This window comes from Zootoca vivipara, chromosome 1, assembly GCF_965207765.1.
Source record: "Zootoca vivipara chromosome 1, rZooViv2.hap1.1, whole genome shotgun sequence".
NCBI lineage: Eukaryota > Metazoa > Chordata > Lepidosauria > Squamata > Lacertidae > Zootoca > Zootoca vivipara.
Genome location: NC_142582.1, coordinates 18963783 through 18989174, shown reverse-complemented (window position 1 = coordinate 18989174; position 25392 = coordinate 18963783). Strand labels below are relative to the sequence as shown.

At 41.4% G+C, this 25392-nt stretch overlaps 1 protein-coding gene across 3 annotated transcripts in view; it reads right to left on the bottom strand.

The window, feature by feature from the left end:
- Positions 1 to 25392, bottom strand: part of MAP3K20 (mitogen-activated protein kinase kinase kinase 20) — a 109926-nt gene that overhangs the window by 30116 nt on the left and 54418 nt on the right. For all 3 annotated transcript variants that reach the window (XM_088659096.1, XM_088659037.1, XM_088659065.1), the window contains 2 exons: positions 20389 to 20495; positions 10382 to 10517 (listed from right to left, as the gene is read on the bottom strand). In XM_088659096.1, the coding sequence (XP_088515222.1) occupies positions 10382 to 10517; positions 20389 to 20495 (243 nt within the window). The remainder of the gene's footprint in view (positions 1 to 10381; positions 10518 to 20388; positions 20496 to 25392) is intronic.

The following is a 25392-nucleotide window of genomic DNA, read 5'->3' as shown; positions in this document are numbered from 1 at the left end:
GGACAACCTAACACGTGTGCATAGGGCCTTCTGGATTAGGTCCTTTGTTGTGCAGAGATGCTGAGGAGGGGAAACCTGTATCAGGTGTCAGTTGAATGGAAGGGAGATCTATATTGGAACGGATAACCTGTGTGAGGAGAGGTCACTGAAGCTTGGTGCTGCTTCTACTCCAAACAGATGATTAGCATTGTCAGAGACAATAATATTCAGTGGAGGGAAAGAGGAGCAGATCCTAGCGCAAAGCCTGCTCCTCCTGTACACAAGGCTATTTTAAAGGAGGTCGTCAAATTTACAGGAAAAATCCAGATGTTGTTAACTTGCTCAAAAACCCGGCAAGAGTAATAGCAACGTATTCATAATTTACCAACAATTATGTGAATTAAAAACACTCCTAGCAGCCTGCAGTTTCCTTATGGTGTCGAGAAGTAAACAAGCAACCAAATATTGTAGCATAATAGAATATTCCCCCCTTTAAAAAAACACACACATAAGGTGTTTTAAAGCAAATTTTAAAGCCAAATATGGGTATAAACATAGGTAACGTAACTTCCAACATACAAGAAATAAAATGGGCCTACGAAACTGAGTGGTGCTGGGTTTCAAAGTTGTTTTAATTCACACTTGTAGATTCTTTTTCGGGGGGAAATAAAAAATTCCCCTCCCCCTTTGTTTCAAACGCCACATTACAGTTTTTTTTATTTCTTTTCATTCATTGCTACTATCACTTCCATCATCAAAATCAATATCATCAGAATCATCATCAGATAAGTCGAATTCATGGAACCCCAATGACATGTGGACTTTCTTCCCTTTTCTCATAGAGGTGGTTTTGGAAGAATTCTTTTTGGCTTGCATATTTATCTGCATCCCAGAATGCAGGACGGGTCCTGCTTCGTTCATAGGGAAGATATCCCCAAAGCCCTTCATCATCAAGGCCTTCAGGCTTGGGTTGACACCAGCTACCTCCCCGTTACTTGTTGCTGTGATCTGACATGACATCTCTGCACTGTTTGATTCCTCTGTTTTAGATTCAAAGTAAGACTCCGCAGACATTCTTGCAGCAAGAGGGAAGCAAAACTAGTGGGAAAAAAGGGAAAGGAAGGATAGAAGAGGGGGAAAAATGAAAGTTAGGACCAATTTAAAATCCAAGCAAAAGACACCACCAGATTAGTGAGCAATAAACAGAAAGTAAAATTATTAGTGAGTCAAAATATAAACAGCCAATATAGAATTTATTTCCGAAAATACTTGGCTATTTATTTTTTAGACCATGAAGATAGCATAACCACCACCAATGAGTATGCAAGGCACCATAGGCAGATTGAGCTTTCACGTTGAAAATTAGAACTTTGCATGGCATTTTGTAGAAGTGTTTATCCTGAAAACAGTATTATCAAAGCGGAAAACCAAACCAAACCAAATTTTGTTCCGTTTTGAAAAACAAATAGCAAATTGACTTAAAATGTTTGTTTACTATTCCAAAGGCTGATGCTGGAATAAATATTCCTGAAGTTCCCAAAGTAAAGGTGCCTGTAGATTACAGTTCCTTTTGCGTCTATATTCACGCTATAATAATAATAATAATAATAATAATAATAATAATAATAATAATAATAATACAGTGGTGCCTCGCTTAACAAACGCCCCGTAAGACAAAATTTCCGCTTAAAGAAAGGATTTGTCTAGCGAATCGCGGTTTCCCATAGGAATGCATTGAAATTCAATTAATGCGTTCCTATGGGCAATTTTTTTAAAATAAAAAAATCAATGCATTCCTATGGGATTCGCTAGATAAATTTTTCGTTATAAGAATAGACCCGTGGAACGAATTAAATTCGTCTAGTGAGGCACCACTGTAATAATAATAATAATAATAATAATAAGCAGCTACCGCTAACAAAATACTCTTACCCATCACTGCTAATAATAACCATTCTGTAATGGTTTGTTTTTTGTTGGAAAATGGAAACCGACAAATGTACATTTGATCCATGCTGCAATGTACACAAAGAGTTCCTGAGAGTGCACATTTCCTAGTTTTCCCCTGTGCCATAGTTATAACTGCTCCGCATTACAATGGCCCTCTGGTGGCCAGAGCAAACAGCCTCTGCATGGTAAGTGGTCCATGCCACATGGCTATAGTGTGGTTTGAATTGACAGTTTCCATGTCCCTATCAGCTGCTACTAGGAATACCTGAAAGTGGCATGCAGACTGTCTACACAATGGGAGCAATACACATGGCTAACAACTCTGTATGCTACATTTCTCTGAAGCATGGACCACTCACCAGAGCGAGCTATTTCGAGTGGCCTCCACAAGGCCAGACGAGACCTCACATTGGGAAGAGATTGGGAAAAGCTCACAAAAAATTTGCCCTGGAGACAAAGGGCTGAATTCCAATGTTATGCATGGACACGTGGCAGGAGGGCATCAATAAATCCCAGCTTCCTGGTAGCTTGCGAGCATGTTATCATATGTGCAGAGGAAAAATACGCAGTTGCTGCATGCGCTCACTATAGCTGCACCACACATAAAAGGATGTTCGCATGCTGTGCTCAAGCCAACACAAATCTTGAGTTTCACACTAAACTATAGAAGATTTCATTACTTCCACTGCACCGGAATTTATTTCAACCTTTCGTGTGTGTGTGTGTGTGTGTGTGTAAAAATACATTTGGCAAGAGATCTTTGGAAGAAAGAAACAAACCCTGACACAATGCAGGTTTTAGGTAACATGGACATTCTCAAGTCACATTCTGTGGATGTTAGGTTCCCCATAACATACCTGACACCCCAAAAACCATAGTTGGCAAGAACATAACTAATTCCCAGTGAGTGGGCTGACCTGCTTCTTAATACAGCCAGCCAGCCTCCTATGTCTCAGCCTGACAATGCAAGCAAAGAAATGCATGTTCAGAGAAAATGCTAGCTAGTACAGTGGTACCTTGGTTTATGAACTTAATCCGTTCCGGAAGTCCGTTCTTAAACCAAAGTGTTCTTAAACCAAGGCGTGCTTTCCCATAGCAGCCAGGAACTCAATTTACAAATGGAACACACTCAACAGGAAGCGGCAAAGTTCACAAATCAAAACATCTACTTCCGGGTTTGGAGCGTTCTTAATCCAAGTTGTTCATAAACTAAGCTGTTCTTAAACCAAGCTACCACTCTACAGTATCTGGTTTCAGTCTGACAAGTGCTTTTAAAAAATGTTGTGGTTCTGAGGGCCAGTGTGATATAGTGGTGACAGGAATAGGACCAGAGAGTCCTGAATTCAAATCTTCACTCAGCCACAATGGCCTTGCGTCAATCACCATCTCTCAATCTACCTGATCTCACATTCTTGTGTATTTAAACTGGCAGAGGGCACAACACACACTACTCTGGTCAACTTGGGAGAGATGGGATAAAAATATAATAAATAAGCAAAGGGGGAATTGAGTTAAACTCTGGATATTACCTGGAGAGTAGACGGGGGATAGATGCAGGGAAAATATAATCAACTGTACATCAGAAACAAACAACACCAAAGTCAAAAGGTTAAATAAAGTACTGTATTTTCCAGTAGATTTTTTAATTTAAGCTTCTTCTCTTTTTACCTTGACTTTTCTGTTGAGCAAACTAAGAGATTCTAAAGAAATGCCTTAAATGGGGACAAGGAATGACATTAGATGTGCATATCTAATGTCCAGAAGTCTGGGAACAACTCCTTGGTCTTTAATCTGAAGGCTTAATAGGCCAGATATTCATCCTGCACTTCTAGCAGTTACTAGCCTTGAAATGTTTGTATTTATTTTACAGTGCTCCCCCCCCCCCGCCCAACATGCCAATGCCCTCAATAAACTCCTTTGGTTCGCTGTGAGTGAGCTTTGAAATGTTACAGAATTTAGGAGCAAGGAACTAACATGGGCTGGTCTGCTGGTCATGTTCCTAGTCTCCTATCAGGACTAGGCATCACTGTGCTTTCTCAAAGAGTAAATGCCAAGCTGGTCACATGTCTCAGAATGGTTAAGGCTGGGATCTGAAACAGACAGGAAATTTGAACTTTGCTCATGCAGTTGTTGGAACTCATGATGCTGAAAGGAAGCATAGCAAGAGGAGCAAATAATATGTTCCTCATACATTGATTCTACAATAGTCCTGGCGACTTCACTGCAAATGTTCTTGAATAAGAGGTTTTCGGATCACAGGGAACCAGGCAGAGGGCCTTCTCGGTAGTAGCACCCACCCTGTGGAAGACCCTCTCATCAGATGTCAGGGAAATAAAGAACTGTCTGACTTTTAGAAGACATCTGACGGCAACCCAGTTTAGGGAAGTTTTTAATGTTTGATGTTTTATCGCGTTTTAAATATTCTGTTGGGAGCCACCCAGAGTGGCTAGGGAAACTCAGTCGGATGGGTGGGGTTTAAATAAAATTGTTGTTGTTGTTGTTGTTGTTGTTGTTGTTATTCCCTGTTTAGGGAAGCTTTTAATGTTTGATTTCTGCATTTTAATGTTTTGTTGGAAGCCACCCAGAGTGGCTGGGGGAACCCGGCCAGATGGGCGGGGTATAAATAATAAATTATTATTATTATTATTATTATTATTATTATTATTATTATTATTATTACAACCCGAAGCCTGATTCACGCTTACAAACAGCATCTTGGATATGGTATACAATGCAATCAAGCACAGTCTGCTTGCTCCATGCGGCAATCAATTTGTCACTGCAAAATGGAAAATAAAAGGAAATGTGTGTATTTGCAACGGCATGGGAGGCAGGGAGTAGCAAAGGGATATATATATATATATATATATATATATATATATATATACACACACACACACACACACGCACACATACATATAATGCTTTACGAATGACTTGCTGCATTGAGCATTTTGCAGTTGCATTATAAGTAGCCACTATTTGCATGTGTGAATCAGGCCTAAGAGGGAAGTGTTTCCATAATATAACCATAAAACTGTTCAATTTGTCCTCCTTTCAATTCCATGTCGATGTTGCCACAATGCTTGACAATGATAGAGCAGGTGCTGCGCAGCTGCAGCTTAGCCCCCTTAAACTTGACAAGTCTCTGCTTAGCATGTGTCTCCATCTGCTTCCAATTCCTGACATAAGTTCTATGCACTAATTCTTGCATATTAATTAAGTATCCTTTTTTTCCACACACACCCCCACTCCCCCTCTTCAGATAGTTTCTTGCCCAAACTGACACAGAACTGAGTTCCAGAGCTAAAATTGCTCAACTACATTTGAAACAAAGGGTGTTCCTGTTGAAGCAAATCTACTTTTTTGACTTCAGTCTTTTGCCACATAGGGTTGTCCTTGCTTCTGCAATGAGAAGCCAAGCATTTCTTTCTTTAAGAAAAGCTCAGGGAGTTTTTCAGCCAGAGCTCAGTTCCGGCACCTCTCAGGTGGGCGCCATTGCCATTCTAAGAGAACGAGGGAGGTGTTCGTGGCGAGTTCTGGCACCTCTTTTCCTAGAAAAATAGCACTGGATAAGCTTATATCCTGCTCTTTCCCAAAGAGATCAAAACGAGGAACCCTAAAAAACAGTAAGATATGAAGAAATTCACAGCACCCAAATTAGGTTGAACAGCTAAAAAGTTTGAGGAGAAAACTTCAACTGCTCTCTGAAATGCATACGGTAAAGGAATCATGGAGATCTCTGGAGATGGAGGGGCCACCACACAAAAGGCCTTTCACAAAAGGTAGGAATTCCTAAAGGGAAAGTGAGAAGGGCCTCTGGAAGGTATTAGTCCTCAGTCAGGACTTTATGGAAGAAGGTGGTCCTTCAGATAACCTGATCTCAAGCTGTTTTTAGGGCTTTATGGGACAAAATGAGCAACATCTGGAAACAGGGAGCCAGTGCAGCTGTTACAAAAGGGGAGTACTGTGAGTCCCCACATCACACCCCACAAGAAGCCTAGCTTCAGGAGCCTGAACCAACTGTAATTTACGAACAGTCTTCCAAGGCAGCCCCCTGTATTACAGTAATCAAGAAGTGAGAAATACAGTACCCAGATTGTAATGCCTTCGCAATCCTAGCACTTTTGAGTTTTATCAGTCTCTGTTAAATTCTAATTGTTCAGCACCCTGGACAATATATCCAAAGCCCTTTGCCCTGGCAGACCATGTCTCAAACACTTAGAAGTATTCTCTCCAGTAGTTGTGGTTACACATGTGGTGAGATAAAGGCACACCTTTATCATTCCTTCCATGGCTGATGCCAGTTTTCAAAACTAGGTTCTATCCCAGGCATCCCCAAACTGCAGCCCTCCAGATGTTTTGGCCTACAACTCCCATGATCCCTAGCTAACAGGACCAGTGGTCGGGGAAGATGGGAATTGTAGTCCAAAACATCTGGAGGGCCAAAGTTTGGGGGTGCCTGTTCTATCCTAAAGGTAAAGAGACCCCTAACCGTTAGGTCCAGTCATGTTTTACTGGCCAAGGAAGCCAGCGTACAGCTTCCGGGTCATGTGGCCAGCATGACTAAGCTGCTTCTGGCAAACCAGAGCAGCGCACAGAAACGTCGTTTACCTTCCCGCCAGAGCGGTACCTATTTATCTACTTGCACTCTGACGTGGTTTCAAACTGCTAGGTTGGCAGGAGCTGGGACCGAGCAACACGCAGGGATTCGAACCACCGACCTTCTGATCGACAAGCCCTAGGCTCAGTGGTTTAACCCACAGCGCCACTCGCGTCCCATAGGTTTTATCCTAGAGAGTCCCAATTAAAGCCCCTGTTTTGGGGCCAAATTAGATGTGACATTAATTGTGTGAATGCAAGCAAGCTGCACACCCTTGGGGCTGGGAGGTGGGAAAGAGAAGTTTAACTGTTTATCTCCCTGCCATGGTACCAACAAACACTGCCCCACAGAACCTGCTGCTACGGTATTTGTATTTCAAGTGAAGCCTCCTCATATGGTGACGGGAGCTGTCTGACAGACAGACAGACAGACAGACAGACAGACAGACAGACAGACAGACAGAGAGTTTCATAGCCTTGTTTCACAGGGTTTGTTGTCCCTGCTCACACTAAGGGGAAAAACGAAGTCAGATCCATTTGTGTGTTCAAGGCAAACCACGTGCTTCATGGTGATGTGAGAACAGAGCCACTGTGTTAGAAATTAGTGAATCTAATTTCCTTGCCTCCCCCCAAGCCTCTCTATGGTGATGGGTTTCCAGTGAGCCATTTGTAGGAATGGACATGTTTCTTTTCATAGGTGCCCTATCCTTTTGAAGACTCTGTGGTCCTCACTTCCAGTCACTTTTTACTGCTCCAGACAATGGCCTTGCCCTTCATCCATATAGAGGTGCCAGGAAGGGACTTTCAGTAAATGAAGAAAACAAAACACACTGCACTTCATAGGTTTATTTCTCCCTCATTGCAGTTTTACTATCCTAATACTTCTACTGCAGGCATAGGCAAACTTGGCCCTCCAGATGTTTTTGGACTACAACTCCCATCATCCCTGACCACTGGTCCTGTTAGCTAGGGATGATGGGAGTTGTAGCCCCAAAACATCTGGAGGGCCGAGTTCTACTGTCATGAAGAAAGAATATAGATCTCTTGTCAACAACGGCAGCCATTTTCACAGGAAGGCAGAGGATATTTGTGTCCTTTCTAATGTCAACGTATCTAGGGTTTGTTTTTGTGTACAGAAGAGTTCTGAAGTTAAAATTCTTAAGAAATAAAGCAAAATGAGGGTGGAGAGGGAGGCAAGTCTAGGAAACAGCAAGAGTTTTCATCATTCAAAAAATCTGACAGATGCTCTTTCAGCTGCATGACAATCCATTTAAGAAGTCTGAAAGGCACTTTACTTCCTGCATTATCTTAAGTCTTCTCTGCCGACAGAATTGTCCCTACTTGTAAAAAAAGGAGAGTTGTATTAATGTCCTAGAAAAAGGAGGTTTATGCTAAGCACAATGGGGCCTCGCCACAACACCTTCGCTCAGCAAAGCCAGCCGGTGAACAGGAGAAGCGATAAGCAAGTGCAGCATAAAAATCCCTAGCCTTGCTTGCGGGAAGACTGGCTCATTAGGGCTATGTTTCATGCTGTGCACCATGTAGGTGATGGCCCATATCTTAGCTACTGGATCTTCGCAGACATTAAAGGAAGCCTACCGGCTGCCTACTGGGAACACAGAGAACCTTGCTTCTGGGGGAAAAATTCGTGCTTCATCATTATATGCTACTACATGTTCACAGCTGGAATACACATGCAGTGTGATTCATATAGATGTCATTAAGTTGTGCCTCAGAAAGAAGGTGCGAAAACAGTGAAAAGGCCAAAATAGGTACTAAAATTAAAAGAGTGATTACAACCTGTGAGCTACAGGCAATCGTAGAAGGGCAACACATGGCAAAAGATGCAGAATGTATCAACGTTGGATCAAATGGATGTTGGGTGGGGTTTTTTCCTTGGGTGGTGGGGGAAGAATGTAAATTAGCGCCCATTGGGGTTTTTTTTGGGGGGGGGGTAAAATGCAACACAAATGGAATAATGCAAACAGGATGGCCTGCAACTTATTTACAAATGCCACAAAATGCTATGGTAATACTGTTCAATCATATATAGTGTGTGTGTGTGTGTGTGTGTGTGTGTGTGTGTGTATATATATATATATATATATATATATATATATATATACACACACACACACACACACACACATATACACACACACACACACACACACACACACACACACACACACACACACACACCTATGGTCAGTTGTCAGTCTTGCATTCTTTCCTTGGGCGTGTGATTTCACTCCCTAATCAAGATTATGCAGAAAATGTTACTTGTGTTTTGCACTTTATTTATATATTGACTTTTATGGAATGCCTTGATTTGGACTGTGCCTCCACCACTGGAATAGAGATTCCTCAACCTTCTTCCTGCACCAGACTATCTTTAGGGCTCAACTCTATATGCAGCAAATCTTATAGCAGGCATCCCCAAACTTCGGCCCTCCAGATGTTTTGGACTACAATTCCCATCATCCCTGACCACTGGTCCTCTTAGCTAGGGATCATGGGAGTTGTAGGCCAAAACATCTGGAAGGCCGCAGTTTGGGGATGCCTGTCTTATAGTAACGTAATTGCTGATTTTGCAAACAGAATCCAATCACTATATATATAAAATTATATGTATGCAATTTTGCAGGCTGTTCATTATTCATTTATTCGTATTCTAAGAATATGTGACCCATAGAAGCAGTCTGAAGGCAGTTATGCTAGCACACTACTAAAGCCAAGCAGATCGCAGCCTGGTCCGTGTCTTACGTGGAGATCCCAGAAAGACTCCCAATCAGATGCTCTGCGCCACTTGGAGGAAAAGTAGAACGTAAGTATAATAGAGAGTATTGGTAATCCTAAATATTGCTATGGTTGCCCATTTAAAATTGCAATTATTCAGAATTTCGCTAGCAGGTGTATGAGCCCTGATGCCCACACAGGGCTCCACTTTATGGAGCGGCATCAGCATTCACTTCAATGGAGGAAGTTAATCTGACCATGCATTTCGTTGCATGCATGGGTATTCTCCTTCCTCCCGCAGGGAGAAGGGTATCTGTGCAAGAGCTCCATGTGCCTCCTATTAAAGCACACGCAGGGACTTGGAACCCTTTGTTGGAATTTGTAAGCATGTATATCGGCGGCAGTGCAAACTGAAACAAAAATAGCAATAGTGGTCTGAAACTGAACATTGTTTAAGGGCCCCCTGTACCAGGGCTTCCCACACACCGACAGCACGCAGCTGTGGGTTCCCCCCCCCATCATTAGCCAGGAGTTAGCTAGAACAACCGCATTTACGGGCTTCGTTTTTATAATGCACTAGATGAAATGTTTCAGGATGCACTTAACTAATGGAGGCGACGGGCTATAGCCACACTTGTTTAAAATATCTGATGCCCCACTCTTCAGCAGAAAGTTAAGACACACTTTTGGTGGAGTTCAAAGAACTACAACTAGAGCTGGTTCCAAGGGTGCTTTGATTCTCAAACGGCAACAACCCTTGCTGTAGGACAAACCACATTTCAAAGCGAGGGGGGTTTCAAAAGGCAACAGGGCAGTCTGGTGCTCAGAGGCGGGTGCAGGTGCAACCCAGCTGACTCACCAACCTTCCTGCCATCTTTCCCTCCTGATAAACACAGCAGTGGGGTTGTAGAGAAGCCAGGTGTGCAGTGCCCAACACATTTGCCGGTCACCCCTGTTGCTGTTCAAAGTGGAGGGCGGGAGAAGAAGACTACTCCACAATCCCACTTTGGTGAGTGCAGCCCGTTGGGGTCTTTGGGTCCAGCTTTTGTTGGGAGTATCCAAATTCTACTGCAATGTATGATAAAAGATTCAAAGTCTTGTAGGTACTTACAGGTGTGTTGGACTGTTCGGTTAGTTTTTGCTCCCACATCTTCAGCCGCCTCTCCCGTTCTTTTAATTCCTGCTCCTTAAAGCTCAGGTCACGTTCCAGTTTCTTTAGCCTCTCTAAGGTTGCCTCTATTTCACATCTGCAAGGAGACAATTTGTTAGGTCGCGTCTTTCTCCTGACAAGTACAAATTGTTCATGAAAAGTTTTCCACGTGAATATTAATTAAACGTGAAAGGGTGAAAAGTGCAGTACTAACTCAAGAAGGACATTTAATTACCACCAAGAGAGAGTTTTCTGAACCATAAACACAACAGAAAATGTTCGCACTAGACAGTAAAGCCCAGAAGGTATCACTTTTTTTAAAAAAAAAATGAAAGGTGTTTAAAACCCTGGGTTTTGATGATGTTGTTTGTAAACTACATTTTACTTCAGTTTAATGAAATAAAGTTGTGCCTTCAAATGCAACAGAACTCCTTGGACTTGAGATGCACTATTTCAGACCGTGGATGAGTAGTTTCATGTTTTTTTTGGGGGGGGGATATGCAAACAGAAAGCTAGCAGATCAAGGAGAAAGATTTGCATGCTATGTTGTGGTTTTCTACTTGCGACGAGCTTTTAACACAGGGAAGCTCTCAGAAACGTGATTCAAGCCCCACCTGTGTACAGTGGTCCATTTTATCACTTCACACTGTTTCAATTTCCTGGCCCCCAGCCATTTGCCCCCACCCCATTGCAAATACCTACATTGCAAACACTTCTCCACTTTAAAAGGAAAAGAGCTTAAAAAAACAACCCACACATTTCCAAGTAAAATAATATCACATCATAGAGAAGCTTGGTTGCTTGCCTGTCTCCCCCCACCCCAGTTTTATATTTTGAGTTTTTCCATGCCAGAGAAAGCATTGCAAAATGCTCTGTCTCCTATGCTCTGAAGTGCTACAATACATTCTACCATCTCAGAAATCTACCATCTCATTCTGCTACCTGCCCAAGTCAGGCCTGAGCGCATTGCAAGCGGGTAATGAAAGAACATTCGCTTCTAATATAAGATGCCTGCACACCTCTATATGTGGTTTATACATCGGGCCTGAATTACTTTAGGTAGCCACTTGTCTATTACACCTTCAACTCAGCAATTTATTTATTTTTTTACTGACCCTTACTCAGCCCTGATAGAACAGTTGGTTATGGCATGGTGCTAATAATGCCAAGGTTGCAGGTTCGATCTCCATGTGGGGCAGCTGCATATTCCTGCATTGTTGGGGGTTGGACTAGAGAGGATCCTCAAGGTACCCCCTTCCAGCTCTACAATTCCATGATTCTATGATACCTACTCCAGACTCATGCTTTCAGGAATACACCACAATGAATGAAGTGACGCTTACTTCTGGGTCCATGTGTGCAGGGTTAAAGTCTCGCTGAAACTAAGCAAGTTGGACATAACCCCTGCTAATTTCAGATGCAGGTAGGAAGCCGTGTTGGTCTGCCGTAGTCAAAACAGGTGTGGTAAACCTGTTGACGACTGTTAACGACTGCAATTGGTCTTACAGGAAAAAGCAAGGGGTGAGATCATGTATAATGAGATAAGAATCCAATGTCTATATTCAGACCAGGTCTTTCCATGGTTTTAAGTTTGGGAATAAGTTGCAATTCAGAAACCTCTCTTTCCAGTCTATTTCTGAAATTCTTTTGTAATAAGAAAGCTACTTTGAGATCTTGTATAGAATGGGAGATTGAAGTGTTCTCCTACTGGTTTCTCTGTCTTGTGATTCCTGATGTCAGGTTTATGTCCATTTATCCTTTGGCGTAGGACATAAATGGACAGTCGTCAACAGGTTTACCACACCAATCAACCAATCACCCATTCCCACCACCCTTCTGAGTAATACCCCTCCCCACCCTCTCACTATATATAAGGGTCTGGTGACTTGTTTCAGTGTATCTGAAGAAGTGTGCATGCACATGAAAGCTCATACCGATGACAAACTTAGTTGGTCTCTAAGGTGCTACTGGAAGGAATTTTTAAATTTAATTTCTGATGGATTGGGGACACTGAATATTCAATATTTAAGCCCATATCAGTGTTTACCGAACATAAACACGCTGGTGTGCTGTGTACTGTAGCCACAATTCAGGTATCTTTCATGCAGTGATCTCCCTACCTCTTCACATGAAAGCAGGCTCCCATTACACCAAACAGGTGAAGGTGACAATGATAATTTGTATGCTTGGCACTTTTTCCGTAATCCCACTGCACCAAGGGCAATAACCTGCCCTGTGCCCTTTTTGCACATAGGAATCTAATCTGTAAAGGGATCTGGGCAGAGAAGGCTGTTCCAATGGATGACATCACCCTTGCTGAGCCAGGGTGGTGCAGGTATCTGGAGCCAAACACTTTCCCTATTTAAACTGAACTGATATGGAAAGTTCTATCTGGTGCCATCTATTTAAAGCACAAATTGTGAGCTGCTGCGACAGCCATAGTCGGCCCCAAATAGCAGAGTACAGTATACATTTGAAATAAATAAAAACAATTTAAAAAAACCAATGGTTAATTGTTAATCAGGTGTTGAGACCGAAACCAACGGTATAGGAATCAAAAGGAATGAATGACAACTTAAGAACGACTAGGGGAAGGGACTTTGCGGCTGAGTTTCTATTCATATTGACATAAGAATAAGTCCCGCTGTACTTACTTGCAAGTAAACATGCATAAAATTGTGCTGTAAAATAATTTTACGGGGGGGCGGGATAGCTCAAAAAGAAACTTTAACTTCATTGAAAGAGAGTTTTTGTTTGTTAAGCAGCTTCACATAACACCTTCAAAAATAAAATAAAATGTAAGCCCCCATATTCATTATATCTAATCCTGATTTACAACTAAGGCTATTCGTAGGGTTTTTTTTCCCTGTTAAATAACTGAGAAACTCCACTCATGAGTTTTTGAAACTCTGGAGATCCCTGTCTCTTCAGGTGGCTGTGATAGCGTCATTTTCTCCTGTACCTTCCCCTGCTTGTTTTTCAGATATCCTTCATAACTAGCCATGACGCCCATTCACTGCCAAGCTCGTGTTGTGCCTGAATTATAATCCCAGCACCGAAACTGTCAAAAGGAATAGCCTTCAACCCCAGTGCCGCCAAGTAAAATACATCGATCCGTTTAGTAATCTGTTATATGTCCCTGATCCAAATATAATTCTAAGAACTTAACGTGGCATTGTGAGAGGCACGGGGCTACTGTCGCTCTGCATTTCTTTGTCCCATCCTTCTAGTATCGTCCAGGAAACAGAAGCATGACGTGTTGTCGACACCGTACATTCTTCCCATGCATGCAGCCAATGCCATAAGGTTGAGATGGGGCAATGATGTCATCCTGCATGTATTAATCAGCGCAAGACGTTATGCAGAAGAGGAGGCCAAGAAGCACAACACCTAATTAAGTCCTAAATTGGCAGGTGCTGCACTGCAAGGCAACAGAATATAGATGGAAGGGTCAAACGTGATGGAAACTTGGGGCAGGTCGTTGTGTACCAGAATATCACCTGCAGAAGTGTAAATGCATCTTGCATTAATGAAGCGACTATGGGGTTGCGGCACTCATCTCACTTTCAGGCCAAGGGAGCCGACGTTTGTCCACAGACAGCTTCCTATGTCATGTGGCCAGCATGACTAAACCGCTTCTGGCTCAACAGAACACTGTGACGGAAACCAGAGCGCACGGAAACGCCGTTTACCTTTCCACCGCAGCGGTACCGATTTATCTACTTGCACTGGCATGCTTTCAAACTGCTAGGTTGGCAGGAGCTGGGACAGAGCAATGGGAGCTCACCCCGTCGCAGGGATTCAAAGTGCTGACCTTCCGATTGGCAAGCCCAGGAGGCTCAGCGCCACCTGCATCCTTTACCTTTAGTCATATACTCATGGTGGTTTACAAAAAGAATAAAACAATTAATAAGACAAACTAATTCCTTTGCCATTTTACAACAACAACCCTGTAAAATAAACAACAATATAAACCCCATTATCAGTTGGAGAGTACAAAGCAGGTTCTGTCCATAGGATAGAACATGGGTTGCGGAAGGGCTAACAAGATATCCCAGGGCCTGGGTGGGCGGGTCAGTTTGGATGACATCTGGTATCTGATTGGAGGGAATGGTTGTTGCTGGGGAATTTAGCATATTGCAATTGCTTGATTGACAGCCCTGGCAATATATATGCATACTGAGCAGTTCGTGCCACCTCTTTGCTGCTCGCATCGAATCTCCCGCCCGCCCTCCACTATGTTTAGGCCCTTTGCACTGATCTTGCGGCGCCTGTCATGGGGTCACCTGTATTCAGGGGCCTGGTAGGAATTTTGCCACTTGGCTTATTGGCTGGTGCCGGGTGGTTTTTGCCTACTACGCTGTAATTAGTCACAACTTGTAAGGTTGCGGTTAGGCATTGGTTCAAATAAAATGGACGAGGGGTACGGATTTTGGCTGGGCCTGACCCTCATTGATTGCTGCTGCCATATAGAAGTATTCCATTAAAGGAATCCTGGGGCTCCACATGTTTGTCTGTTAAACCCCGCTAGGGGACAGGCCGCGCATGAGCCTTGGGGAGCATCTGGGGAGAGGACAAGAAGAAGGGCTTGTGCCCCCTGCCCCGTCCTCTCTCAGGGGATGCTTACTTACTGGCTCCCCTACTAGGCTAGAGGGAGTCAGATCTGTCCCAGGCGGGGGACAGATGGCTGGGGAACCAATGCCTAAGCAAGCACTCACATTATTATTTGTATTTTAATAAAGTTGTGGCGAAATTTAATGCCAAAAACCTTAAACTAAAATTACGTGTTTGGTGTGAGTTATTGGGAGGATATCTTGGTACCTAGGCACGCAAAAGAAAAACACAAGTGTATCTTTATTTGTATCGCTTATATGTGTGCATCTATCCATTTTAAAACTTTATGAAGATGTTATCCAGTTTCAAGTAAATCACTGCCCTAGGAAAGTCTTGTTGGAAACAACTGCTTTCCATATGTCAAAATCATACTGTGTATGTACTGTAATTATCTCCCTTCATTAGGCAAAAAACTTCTGTATAATAAAAGGTCAGACTCGGGGGGGAAACAGCTGCACTCTAAAAAAGAAAGAAAAAGCGTAATAATAGAACAGTGTAATTAAATGGAAGGCTCCTGTACATTGCCCAGTTAATGAGTCTGTTACTCTGCAAGCTTAGCGATCTGCATCTAACATTACTGAGCATGTGTGTATTCTGTTTATTTCAGTGGGGTTATTGGGGATTAATGTGGCTTGTTTCTCCACAACTCAGATCACTCCACTATTACAGTACATTTTTATATATAAAGGCTAAAGGTGGAAATCTGTTTACTTGATACTGTACTTTGATATTGTGCTCTGGCAAACGTATCAGCAATATCTCAAATAAAAGCAAAAGTCCTTAAAAATATTATGAGCTTTTTTTTCTACTTTAACAGGCATCTGATAAGCAGGGACACTGTGCTTTTATATACTTATAATTGGGCACTGTGCTTTTGTATATTTTTAAAATCCATGAACTGGTTTTTTGCTATTAATGTTTTGCATACTATTATTATTATTATTATTATTATTATTATTATTATTATTATTATTATGCTTTATTTATTTAAAAAATGGCTCAAAGCAAGCTTATAAATATTAAATATGTTCATGTATCTGGAAGCTGCACCACATTTCTTAGTGCGACTTTGGATAAGAATTGAAATAAAAGTGATAAGCCACAAGAATATTCTTTCATACAATGCCATTTTGATAGCATTTGCATTTTTTTCCAAGGGGGAACCTTTGCAATTTGGTTCTGATTCCTGACATTTATACAGGGTATCCCTAAGACCCAATGGTTAGAAACCACAAACTTCCATTTCAAAAGAACAGTTGCTTTTTTACATATCTAGAATATTGTGTTGGCACTGTGGCATAAGTGACTGTCTCTGTGACAACATGAATTGCCATAGAACACTTGAGCCTTGTTTGCATGGGACATTAAGCGAAACTATGTCTTAGGCAGAAGAAACAAGAGGGGGGGGACATGACTGCTTCACTTGCCCTCCAGTCTTCCTGCCACTACACTTATAATGAGTGAAGGCATGGTTTGGCTAAGTCCAAACCCAGCCACAAGGTTTGACTCTGCCAAGCAAGCCACAAGAGGTTTGCTGCACTATGGTTCAGCATGTAACACTATACCAAAGGTAAAGGTAAGGTGGCGCTGTGGTCTAAAACCACTGAGCCTCTTGGGCTTGTGGATCAGGTTGGCAGTTCGAATCCCCGTGACGGAGTGAGCTCCTGTTGCTCTGTCTCAGCTCCTGCCAACCTAGCAGTTCGAAAGCACTCCAGCGCAAGTAGGTACGGCTGTGGTAGGAAGGTAAACGGCGTTTCCGTGCGCTCTGGTTTCCGTCACGGTGTCCCATTGCACCAGAAGTGGTTTAGTCCTGCTGGCCACATGACCTGGAAAGCTGTCTGGACAAATGCCGGCTCCCTCAGCCTGAAAGTGAGATGAGCGCCGCAACCCCATAGTCGCCTTTGACTGGACTTAACCATCCAGGGGTCCTTTACCTTTTTACCTTTTACTATGCCAAACCATAGTGAAGCAGCAGCAGAATCAAGGGAGGAAATGAAGCAGCTTGCTTGCTGTCGCCAAGCTAGTTTGGGTTTAGTATTGCATGTGAACTGGGCCTAGGTAGAGCAGCAGCATCTACAAGCAATTCATATACATCATAAGGACACTTTAGCAGCTATGGAACCTGGTACATTGGCTTGATCCTGCACATCTGACAGCAGAAAAATAGTAATTATGTGTAGCAAAATGAAACTAGCTTGCCTCACCTACCAAAACCTAAGACACATTTTTTTAAAAAAATATTTTGTCATCTCAACTAGTCATTTCTGCATATTCCAGAAGTCTGGCATGCAGTGAAAACTACGTACAGTACTGCCATCTTCCAATGCTTCAAATCATTTCTGCTGCTTTAACAGCATTTGCTAATTTTTTGAAACCTATACGTGCTATTTGCATGCTTTTGCATTCTGATGTGTGCTGATAATGCACTTCTGGCCATTTGCAAATATTTCCCTGTTTATGCAACAGGAGAGAGGAGCGCAGGATGCATTGCTTCATCTTGAAAAGCTAAATATGAATGAAACTCAAAAGGCTTCAAATCCAAAGTGCATTTCTTAAGTAGTAAGTGCCACTGAAATCGGCAGGAATTGGTACTTCCAAGTGAGCATGTTTGGGATTAGGCTGAAAAGTATGTTTCATAGGAAGCTCTGAGTGTTATCCAAAGTTCTGTGATGCAGTTCCCGTTTTTCAACAGAAGATGGCGCAAAGCATTCCAACTCTTCCCAAATGCTGGTTACTGCCATGCTCTGCTGATTCAGTGGGAGAATAATGTCTGTTCTGAAAGAGGCTATTTATATTCTGACCATGTGACTTGGCTCAAACTTCCGATCTTGTGCTCACTTTTTCCACCCATGCAATAAAATTCTCTTGTTATCAGTACACTTCTAAAGTTCTCTTGAGTTTAGGATGTTTTGTTTTGATACACCCTGTTTCTATAAATCTCATTTATTTATTTATTTTAAAAACCCTTTACTTCTATAAACCACTCTATACTCTTCCCGTGTATTTTTCTCTGCTCTCTCTCTCTCAAAGAGAGGTAGGCCCATAACAATTTGGTACGTTACTAAATTGTGCTCCGCATTAATCTGGAGAACGGCCAAAAGTTCTTAATTTAGACTACTGCAAAGATCCCTGGGTTACAATCCTCTGCTTGCACAGCTCTCTGTTCAAAAGGCCTTCAAAGCACACTAAGCGGACCTGCTTTAATGTTTTATCTGTAAGACGGATATAACAACGTTTTCAAAAAGGACACAGAGGTTGCCTTGTGCACATTTACTCCCACAAAAATACCACCGAACACAGCAGGGCTTCTGAGAAAACATGCTGAGAATCGTGCAGCGAGGGAGACTTTTAGCACCTATGAATGCCGTTAGTGCTGGACCCAAAGTGGAAAAATGTGTCAATGGGTTTGAGCTTAGTCGTCACTTGCACCGAGATCCATGGAACCACAGCAAGAAACAAGAAGCGTGCTGGGTTTACTGAGAGTCAAGTCAAGTCAAACATTATAGCCCAGGGGTTCCCAACAAAATTTTCTCGAGGACTCCTCATTGAGCCGCTATTGTGGCAAGGACCCCCATTAATTCCTAATCCTAAAATTAAAAAGTGAGAGCCAAATTAAGAGTCTTTTTATATTTTATATTTATACGTTTTTTACAGTTCTTCCTCTTCATCTGTAGGCCTTTGTCGTTTTAACAAACCACTTTTTAACCAACGGTCCATTTTTAACTACGCAAACTGTAGCTTCCACGAAAAACGCTTTGTTTACAAACACTACTGTTTTGCAAAGAGGCAGCGCGCGCCAGGGAGGAGGGAGGGGAATGGAGAAGACAGGGTACCTGCGCAGTAGCGCACAAATGAAGCCGACGCGCGCAAAGCATCTTGGGGAGGTGAGCATTAGTAGAATGCGTGCGCTGCCTCTTTGCAAAACAGTAGTGTTTGTAAAGCGCCACCTAATGGCATACAGCAGAACTACTGCCTCTATCTAATTCTAGTTTTGCGCTAGACTCTGCTCATGCAGGAAGCGGCCAAAACAAAAAATCTGTTATCATACGAAATATATTTAATATATTTTTTATTCTAATAGCATCTTGCGGACCCCTCTGGCATAGCTCGCGGACCCCTGGGGGTCCCCGGACCACCTGTTGGGAACCACTGTTATAGCCCATCAGGTGCTTGATAAACCACTGCTTATTCTCAGTGGTGACCTTTCAAGAAGAACAGTGAAAAATGAAAGAGTGCTGTAAGAGTGTGCATAATTATACCGGGTACATGAAAAATGTCCAAATTTGAGATTAAAAAAATGTTGCGCTGGGCAATAAAATTCTGCTTCTGAACTTTAGGATTTAGTTTCAACCCCATGGCATCAGAAATTTAGAACTCTGACGTTTGCTATTCCTAGCCCTCTTTATGAAGAGGGAGGCCTTTCTAAAATGGCCATAAATTTTAATGTTTAGTATTTAATTTTACACACCATCTCCTGCCCCACCAAAAAAAGTATAGCCTTCATTAATAAGTACAATGGACCTTAAAAAGTGCTGAACTGTGAACTTGATGCATATTAACATGTTGCTTACTCTTCTGAATATATTCAGCCCATCATCCAACCCTGATTATTTTGTAATTATTAGGTGGTGATGTCACAATCTGTATTGCGCAGAAAAGAACAGGGATCACTTAAGTCTTGTACACTGCTTAGAGATGACTGAAGTTAAGCGCTATATGAACTGTTTAAATGAATAAAATAATAAATTTAAATAAGCAAGGCCTTTAGAATGTCAAAAACGCTTTTTTGGGGGGAGGGCAGACCAATTATGTCCAACAATTTTAAAAAGTGGCCACAATTAGAAGAAACAACTTATTGTTAAAAATAAATAGAAAGAACAACTTCTGATTAATGCAAATCAAATAAGGTTTCTCAACTTGAACTCAAGCAACTGGGAGAACTTTTTGTCATTTTAACGCACCACGTATGAAGTTTATATTCAGGGGCTTTCAGACAGGTGTTTATCGTGGGATCTGTGCCCCTCATGGTAAGTATGGTCACAGCATTCACACAGTGCTGTGGAGATCAAAAAGCTAATCCATCCAATTAATCTGGTTTTACTGTTTTCTAAGGAAAATTACTTTGGAAAAACAAACTGTTGCCCAGAACCCATTTGTGATGGGCTTGCAAAATTAAGTCCTTGCCTCAGTTGTTCAGGAGTGAACGTTTGTGGAGTCAAACTCCTTTTATATTCAGCCAAGAAGCAATGAACTCAGGTGAGAAAAGCCACGAATTCAGACAACTGGGATCTCTAGACTTCCATAAAACATTTTAATCCCACCCCCTGTCACAATCTCGCATTCGTGAGACTCACCGCCACTCTGCCTTGTGATGCAGGAATGAGTTGCATTGGTCTGGGAGGTTGCTATCGTTTGACATAGAGTCCAAGATTGAAATGATCTGCTTGAAAGACGGTCTTTTCTGAGGGAGGAAAAGTACGTATATTTTAGACATTATGAAAGTACATTCTAGGACCACATTAACAATGGAATTCTCCCAGGAAAGCTTCAAGTGCAACACATATTAGTGACTAGATAATTATTATGTATATGCAATTCAAGGAGGGGGGGGGGGGAAATCTGTAGAACGTAACTGTTTGGGGTTTGTTTGTTTTTACACATGCAAAAAGAAGTGTCTCAAAATTGTAGCAGAGCAAAAAGTCCTGAATGTACCTTCTATTTTTAGATATAATTTTATTATTCATGTGCAATGCTATGGTAACTAATGACTCCTAAACCTATTTTTGTATTTTTTCTCAAGCACAGATAATAGGATGACAACTTCTCCAATGAAACTAATATGGAGACCAATGTTCCTTCCCTTCCCTTCCCTTCCCTCAGTGGCACCTCTGACAAGATCAAAAATTCTGCTTACAGCCCACCATGTTTAATTCTATTAATTCATATGAAAAGGCTGGTTCAAAGAGAGTCCAGCTTTGGTGAGGAGGAGGAGGAGGAGGAGGAGGAGGAGGAGGAGGAGGAGGAGGAGGAGGAGGAGGAGGAGGAGGAGGAATTTACAGATTTTAAGGTCTCTTCCACTTCTTGAAGGTTTGAAATCCTAACCATGGATACAGCACATATGTGCAAATAAATGTCAGAAGGACATCAGAATTTGCCATTTCCCAGTCTTCAAAGATGTTCCTGTGGGTTATTGCTTTTGGTTTGATTTTATATATTGTGGTCTTGTTGTGAACTGCCCTGAGACCTCTGGGTATAGGGCGGTGTGTAAGTTGAATAAATAATTATTATTATTATTATTATTATTATTATTAATAGTATTTGCCTTGTGCTGCATTTGAAACACCTCCCCATAATGGCCATGTGGCAATGTATGAAAAATGAAGCTGCAGCCCTATAGGAAGGCTTCATACTACAAATTATACACTTGTATGGCAGGAACCCACGTTCCTGAGATAACAGTAAGGAAAATAAGTCCAGATATATTTTTTAATAGAAAAAAGAAGACTTTAAATATCAGTTGTACAAACACTAACCTTGTTTGCCTTACAAGCATTGTATGCAAATATTGGCTTCCTATTCACTTCAAGGCTCAGTTCAATAGTGTGGGTCTAACCTTTAAAGCTCTAAATGGTTTAGGGACTACTTCTTCCCATATACTCCTGCCCAGAGAAGCACTTTTGGTCCAACTTGGGATATTCGGTGAGTGAGCATGAGAGAGCCTTTTCAAAGACAGGGTTGCAACTCTGTCTTTGAATGTTCTTCTATTCAAAACCAATCAACATATCTCTGTGTCATATTCCCCTTTGCCATATTTGAAAACACTTATTTCAACAGTTTTATTGCTGCCAGTTTTAATGTGTATGATCTTTTACCCTTGCTTTTGTTTTCTTTGAAGTGTTATTTTGCGTGTGCTGTTACTGCTTTCAGTAAGTTGCACTTATATGTTTATGATGCTGTTGTTTGGTTTTTATGAATATACTCTGGGCATGTTCAATCAAAAAGTGGGATATAAATATCTATTATATTTGTGGCCTAAAATCAAAAATTCACGTTTTACAAAGCTCACATATTTGCTTCAGCATGAGGCCATTCTGATTAATCAAAAGCAAGCACGCTACTTGTAATTACGTCTTTATTTCAGGGCCTAGAACAAGAATATGGATGAAAACTGAGGGAAAGCTTCAAAAATAAGTACCAAAAATGTTTAACACATCAAGAGACTGCCTGTTTGTTGAAGTGACATTTAAAATAGTAATGGGGATTTTTTTTTTAAATTGAAGTTTTCACAATACAATTACAAGAACAAACTAATCTACAAGAATTAAAGAAAACCTTCCTAGCGTGTGAGAACACTGAGGCCCAGCACAATAAAGTAGCATACAAAACTTGGAAAAGTTTTGTGTGCCCTCATGAGGCATGACAGTGACTTTTCATTGTGAAAGCTAGCCACACAAATGCAGAATACAGCCGTGTTTTTTTCTTGTGGTGTGAGGCCTTTGTTCTGTAAAAGCACATAGGATTCACTTTACACATAAGTTATCAAAAAGGACGTAGAGTTATTTATAATATTTCAGTTTTGCATAGGTAAACAGAACATTTGATGTCCACATCTTCAAATCAGGTCCCTGAAAAACATAAAATAGTAGTAGTACGCAAGAAGGTTTTTTTTTGGTTGAGTGTGGAAATGTATACAACTTTTTAACATCCTCGCCTCCCTGTGCCAATTCTAGTGCTGTGGTTACAAGGCAGATTGGGTCAGAATGCAGTCCAGAAACAGAGCAGGGGAAAATGTGCTCCACATAACCAAGGATGACCTGATTATTTCAAGTTTTAAAAAAATACTGTCTCAGGCAAAGCAGTCATAAGTTCTTTGCATTTTCTTCTGCCTTCATTGCTTCCTTTGTTATGCTGAAAAAAGTAGGGTAATTGTTGAAAACTGAAAAAGTCACAGTTAAAATGTTTCTCGAGAGAGAGAGCATCGCCTCCGTTAGTCTGTCTGACAGACCCCAGACAAGGTTGAGACAAAAGGTTGAAACCAAAATGTGGATACATAATAAACGGATGATACACATTCTCTCTGCATCACGCCTGTAATTATACCATTTCTGCTAAAATTACAGATGCAGCAATTAAAACGTGCATTTTAATTCGAGTGCACAAAAACAATTAGGAACAATGCTGAGGTGTCTCTCCCAGGCAGATCCAAGTGATTTTCGCATTATAAAAGAGAGACAATTTCTTTATTTCAAATGTCAAACAACATTTAAAAAATGTCAAATGTATAACAAAAAGAGACAAGTGCTCTTCTATGCAAGAGCTGCCTATTCAACATTTAGGTGAAGGGATCTCTTTGTCTGTCATTTCTGGTCCATCTTGCACACAATTGTAAGACAACTGCTTAGAGCTCAGCGGTTGCTGTTCCCCTCACCTCATCCCACATCTATTCTGCATGTTCACACACAGCTATTTCCCTCAACTACTCCCGTAAAACCCGCATTTTAGGACCCTACTGTATAGTTTACAGTTAAATCAGCTTGGAGCAGAAGGATAGCAATGGCAGCAGGTGCAAACTTGGCAGTATATGATTTCCACCTGTTGATATAATTCGATAATTGATTCCTAATGTAGAGTCCTAATGGCTTGCTTCAGTAGTTTGTGCCTCCCTGTGGATTCCACATGGGTAATGAGTGGCTACAGCCTCACAGCAATAAATGTGAATGAGGGCATGGAGGAAAGACTCTATTCCTTTGCACCAACCATGGCATCCGCTGGTTCAAAGTACATCAATGCCAGTTTAGATTCGGAACAATGTACATCAGGACGGACTATTTCTGTTCTGCGTTAGTGTCACATGCATTCAATGATAGGTCCCTTCGAGGTTTTGTTTTATGCATTCATTTTTTTAGCAATGCAAAAATTGGCACGTAAAATTGCATGCATTTTCCCTTGCCCCAGCAAGAAACGCATTTTTGTTGTATAATAGACATATTTTTGGAAAGGAAACTGCTTTTGCAAAACTTGGAGAAGTGTGTGATCTAACGTTAGGTTGAGTTGTGTTTATAACGGTTGGATTAGCTTGGCTTGCTTTAAAATGTGGATCAAATGTCTCCGCCCTGAATGGTAAATCCTCAAGGGTAAAAATAATTATCACGGGATAAGCTGGAAATCAAGTGGATATCTCTTTAGTGATCACAAAAAATATATATGAATTAAGTGTAAAGTTAAGCATTTAAGCAAGATTTGAAATTACTCATCTAGGAGGGAAATAGTGTATCAAATTAGCCTACTATTAGCAATATAAGGTAAATAAATTCTGGGACCTTGATAAATGGAAAAGGAGTTTGTGGTTGTGGTCGTGGTGAGGGAAGATGTGTAGTAGATCACTGTGCTCACTGTTGTTATGGTACTGTTGAGAAATGCTTTGTGCCATATGAAGATGAGAAGGTCAGTCTGCTTCAGGGCCTGCCACCCTTTTTGGGCCAGTGGGAACATTTGGAATTTTGAGGAAGTTCAAGGGGCACCATTCACAAAATGGCTGCCATGGGGCCTACAGCTTAATAAAAGAATGGCTCTCTTGCAGGATGTGGTGTAACAGAAAATGACTGCTGGACACGAACTGGCCACCACACCTAAATGAGCAGAAAAAGGGACAGGAACCCAAATTGTGTGGGCATGCCCCTTCCCCATTAGGCATTTTCAATGTGAAAAAGACACCTACACCAGCCAATACTATGCTCCCTCGTAAAAATAAACTCTTTCCTCTATTCAGAATGGGAGGGAGGGAGTTCAATCTTTACACCCAATGAAATGTGGGCATGTTTAAGGGGCACAGGATATTCAATATATGGGAAGCTCTATAGATTTTTGAGGTAACATTTATCAAGACTTTTCAAGGATGCAATTTAAAGAACAGAACATCTTCTAACAAACAAAATGTATAATAAATTTCTGATTGATGCAAAAAAGGAATTTCTGTTATAGTCTTATAATTATTATTGTATTTTATGAAGTTTTGTTCATTGCTTAAATCCGATGATAACCTACGCTTACCCAGATAATTGACAGAGCAATCTGTTACAGTGGTGCCTCGCTAGACGAATTTAATTCGTTCCACGGGTCTTTTCTTATAACAAAACATTCGTCTAGCGAATCCAATAGGAATGCATTGAATTTTTTTGCCCATAGGAACGCATTAATTGAATTACAATGCATTCTTATGGGAAACCGCAATTCGCTAGACGAATTTTTCATAAAACGAATTCGTCTAGCGAGGCAACCTCCGCTCGAAAAATCCTTTTGTTAATCGGAAATTTCGATAAGCAGGGCATTCGTTAAGCGAGGCACCACTGTACATGAGT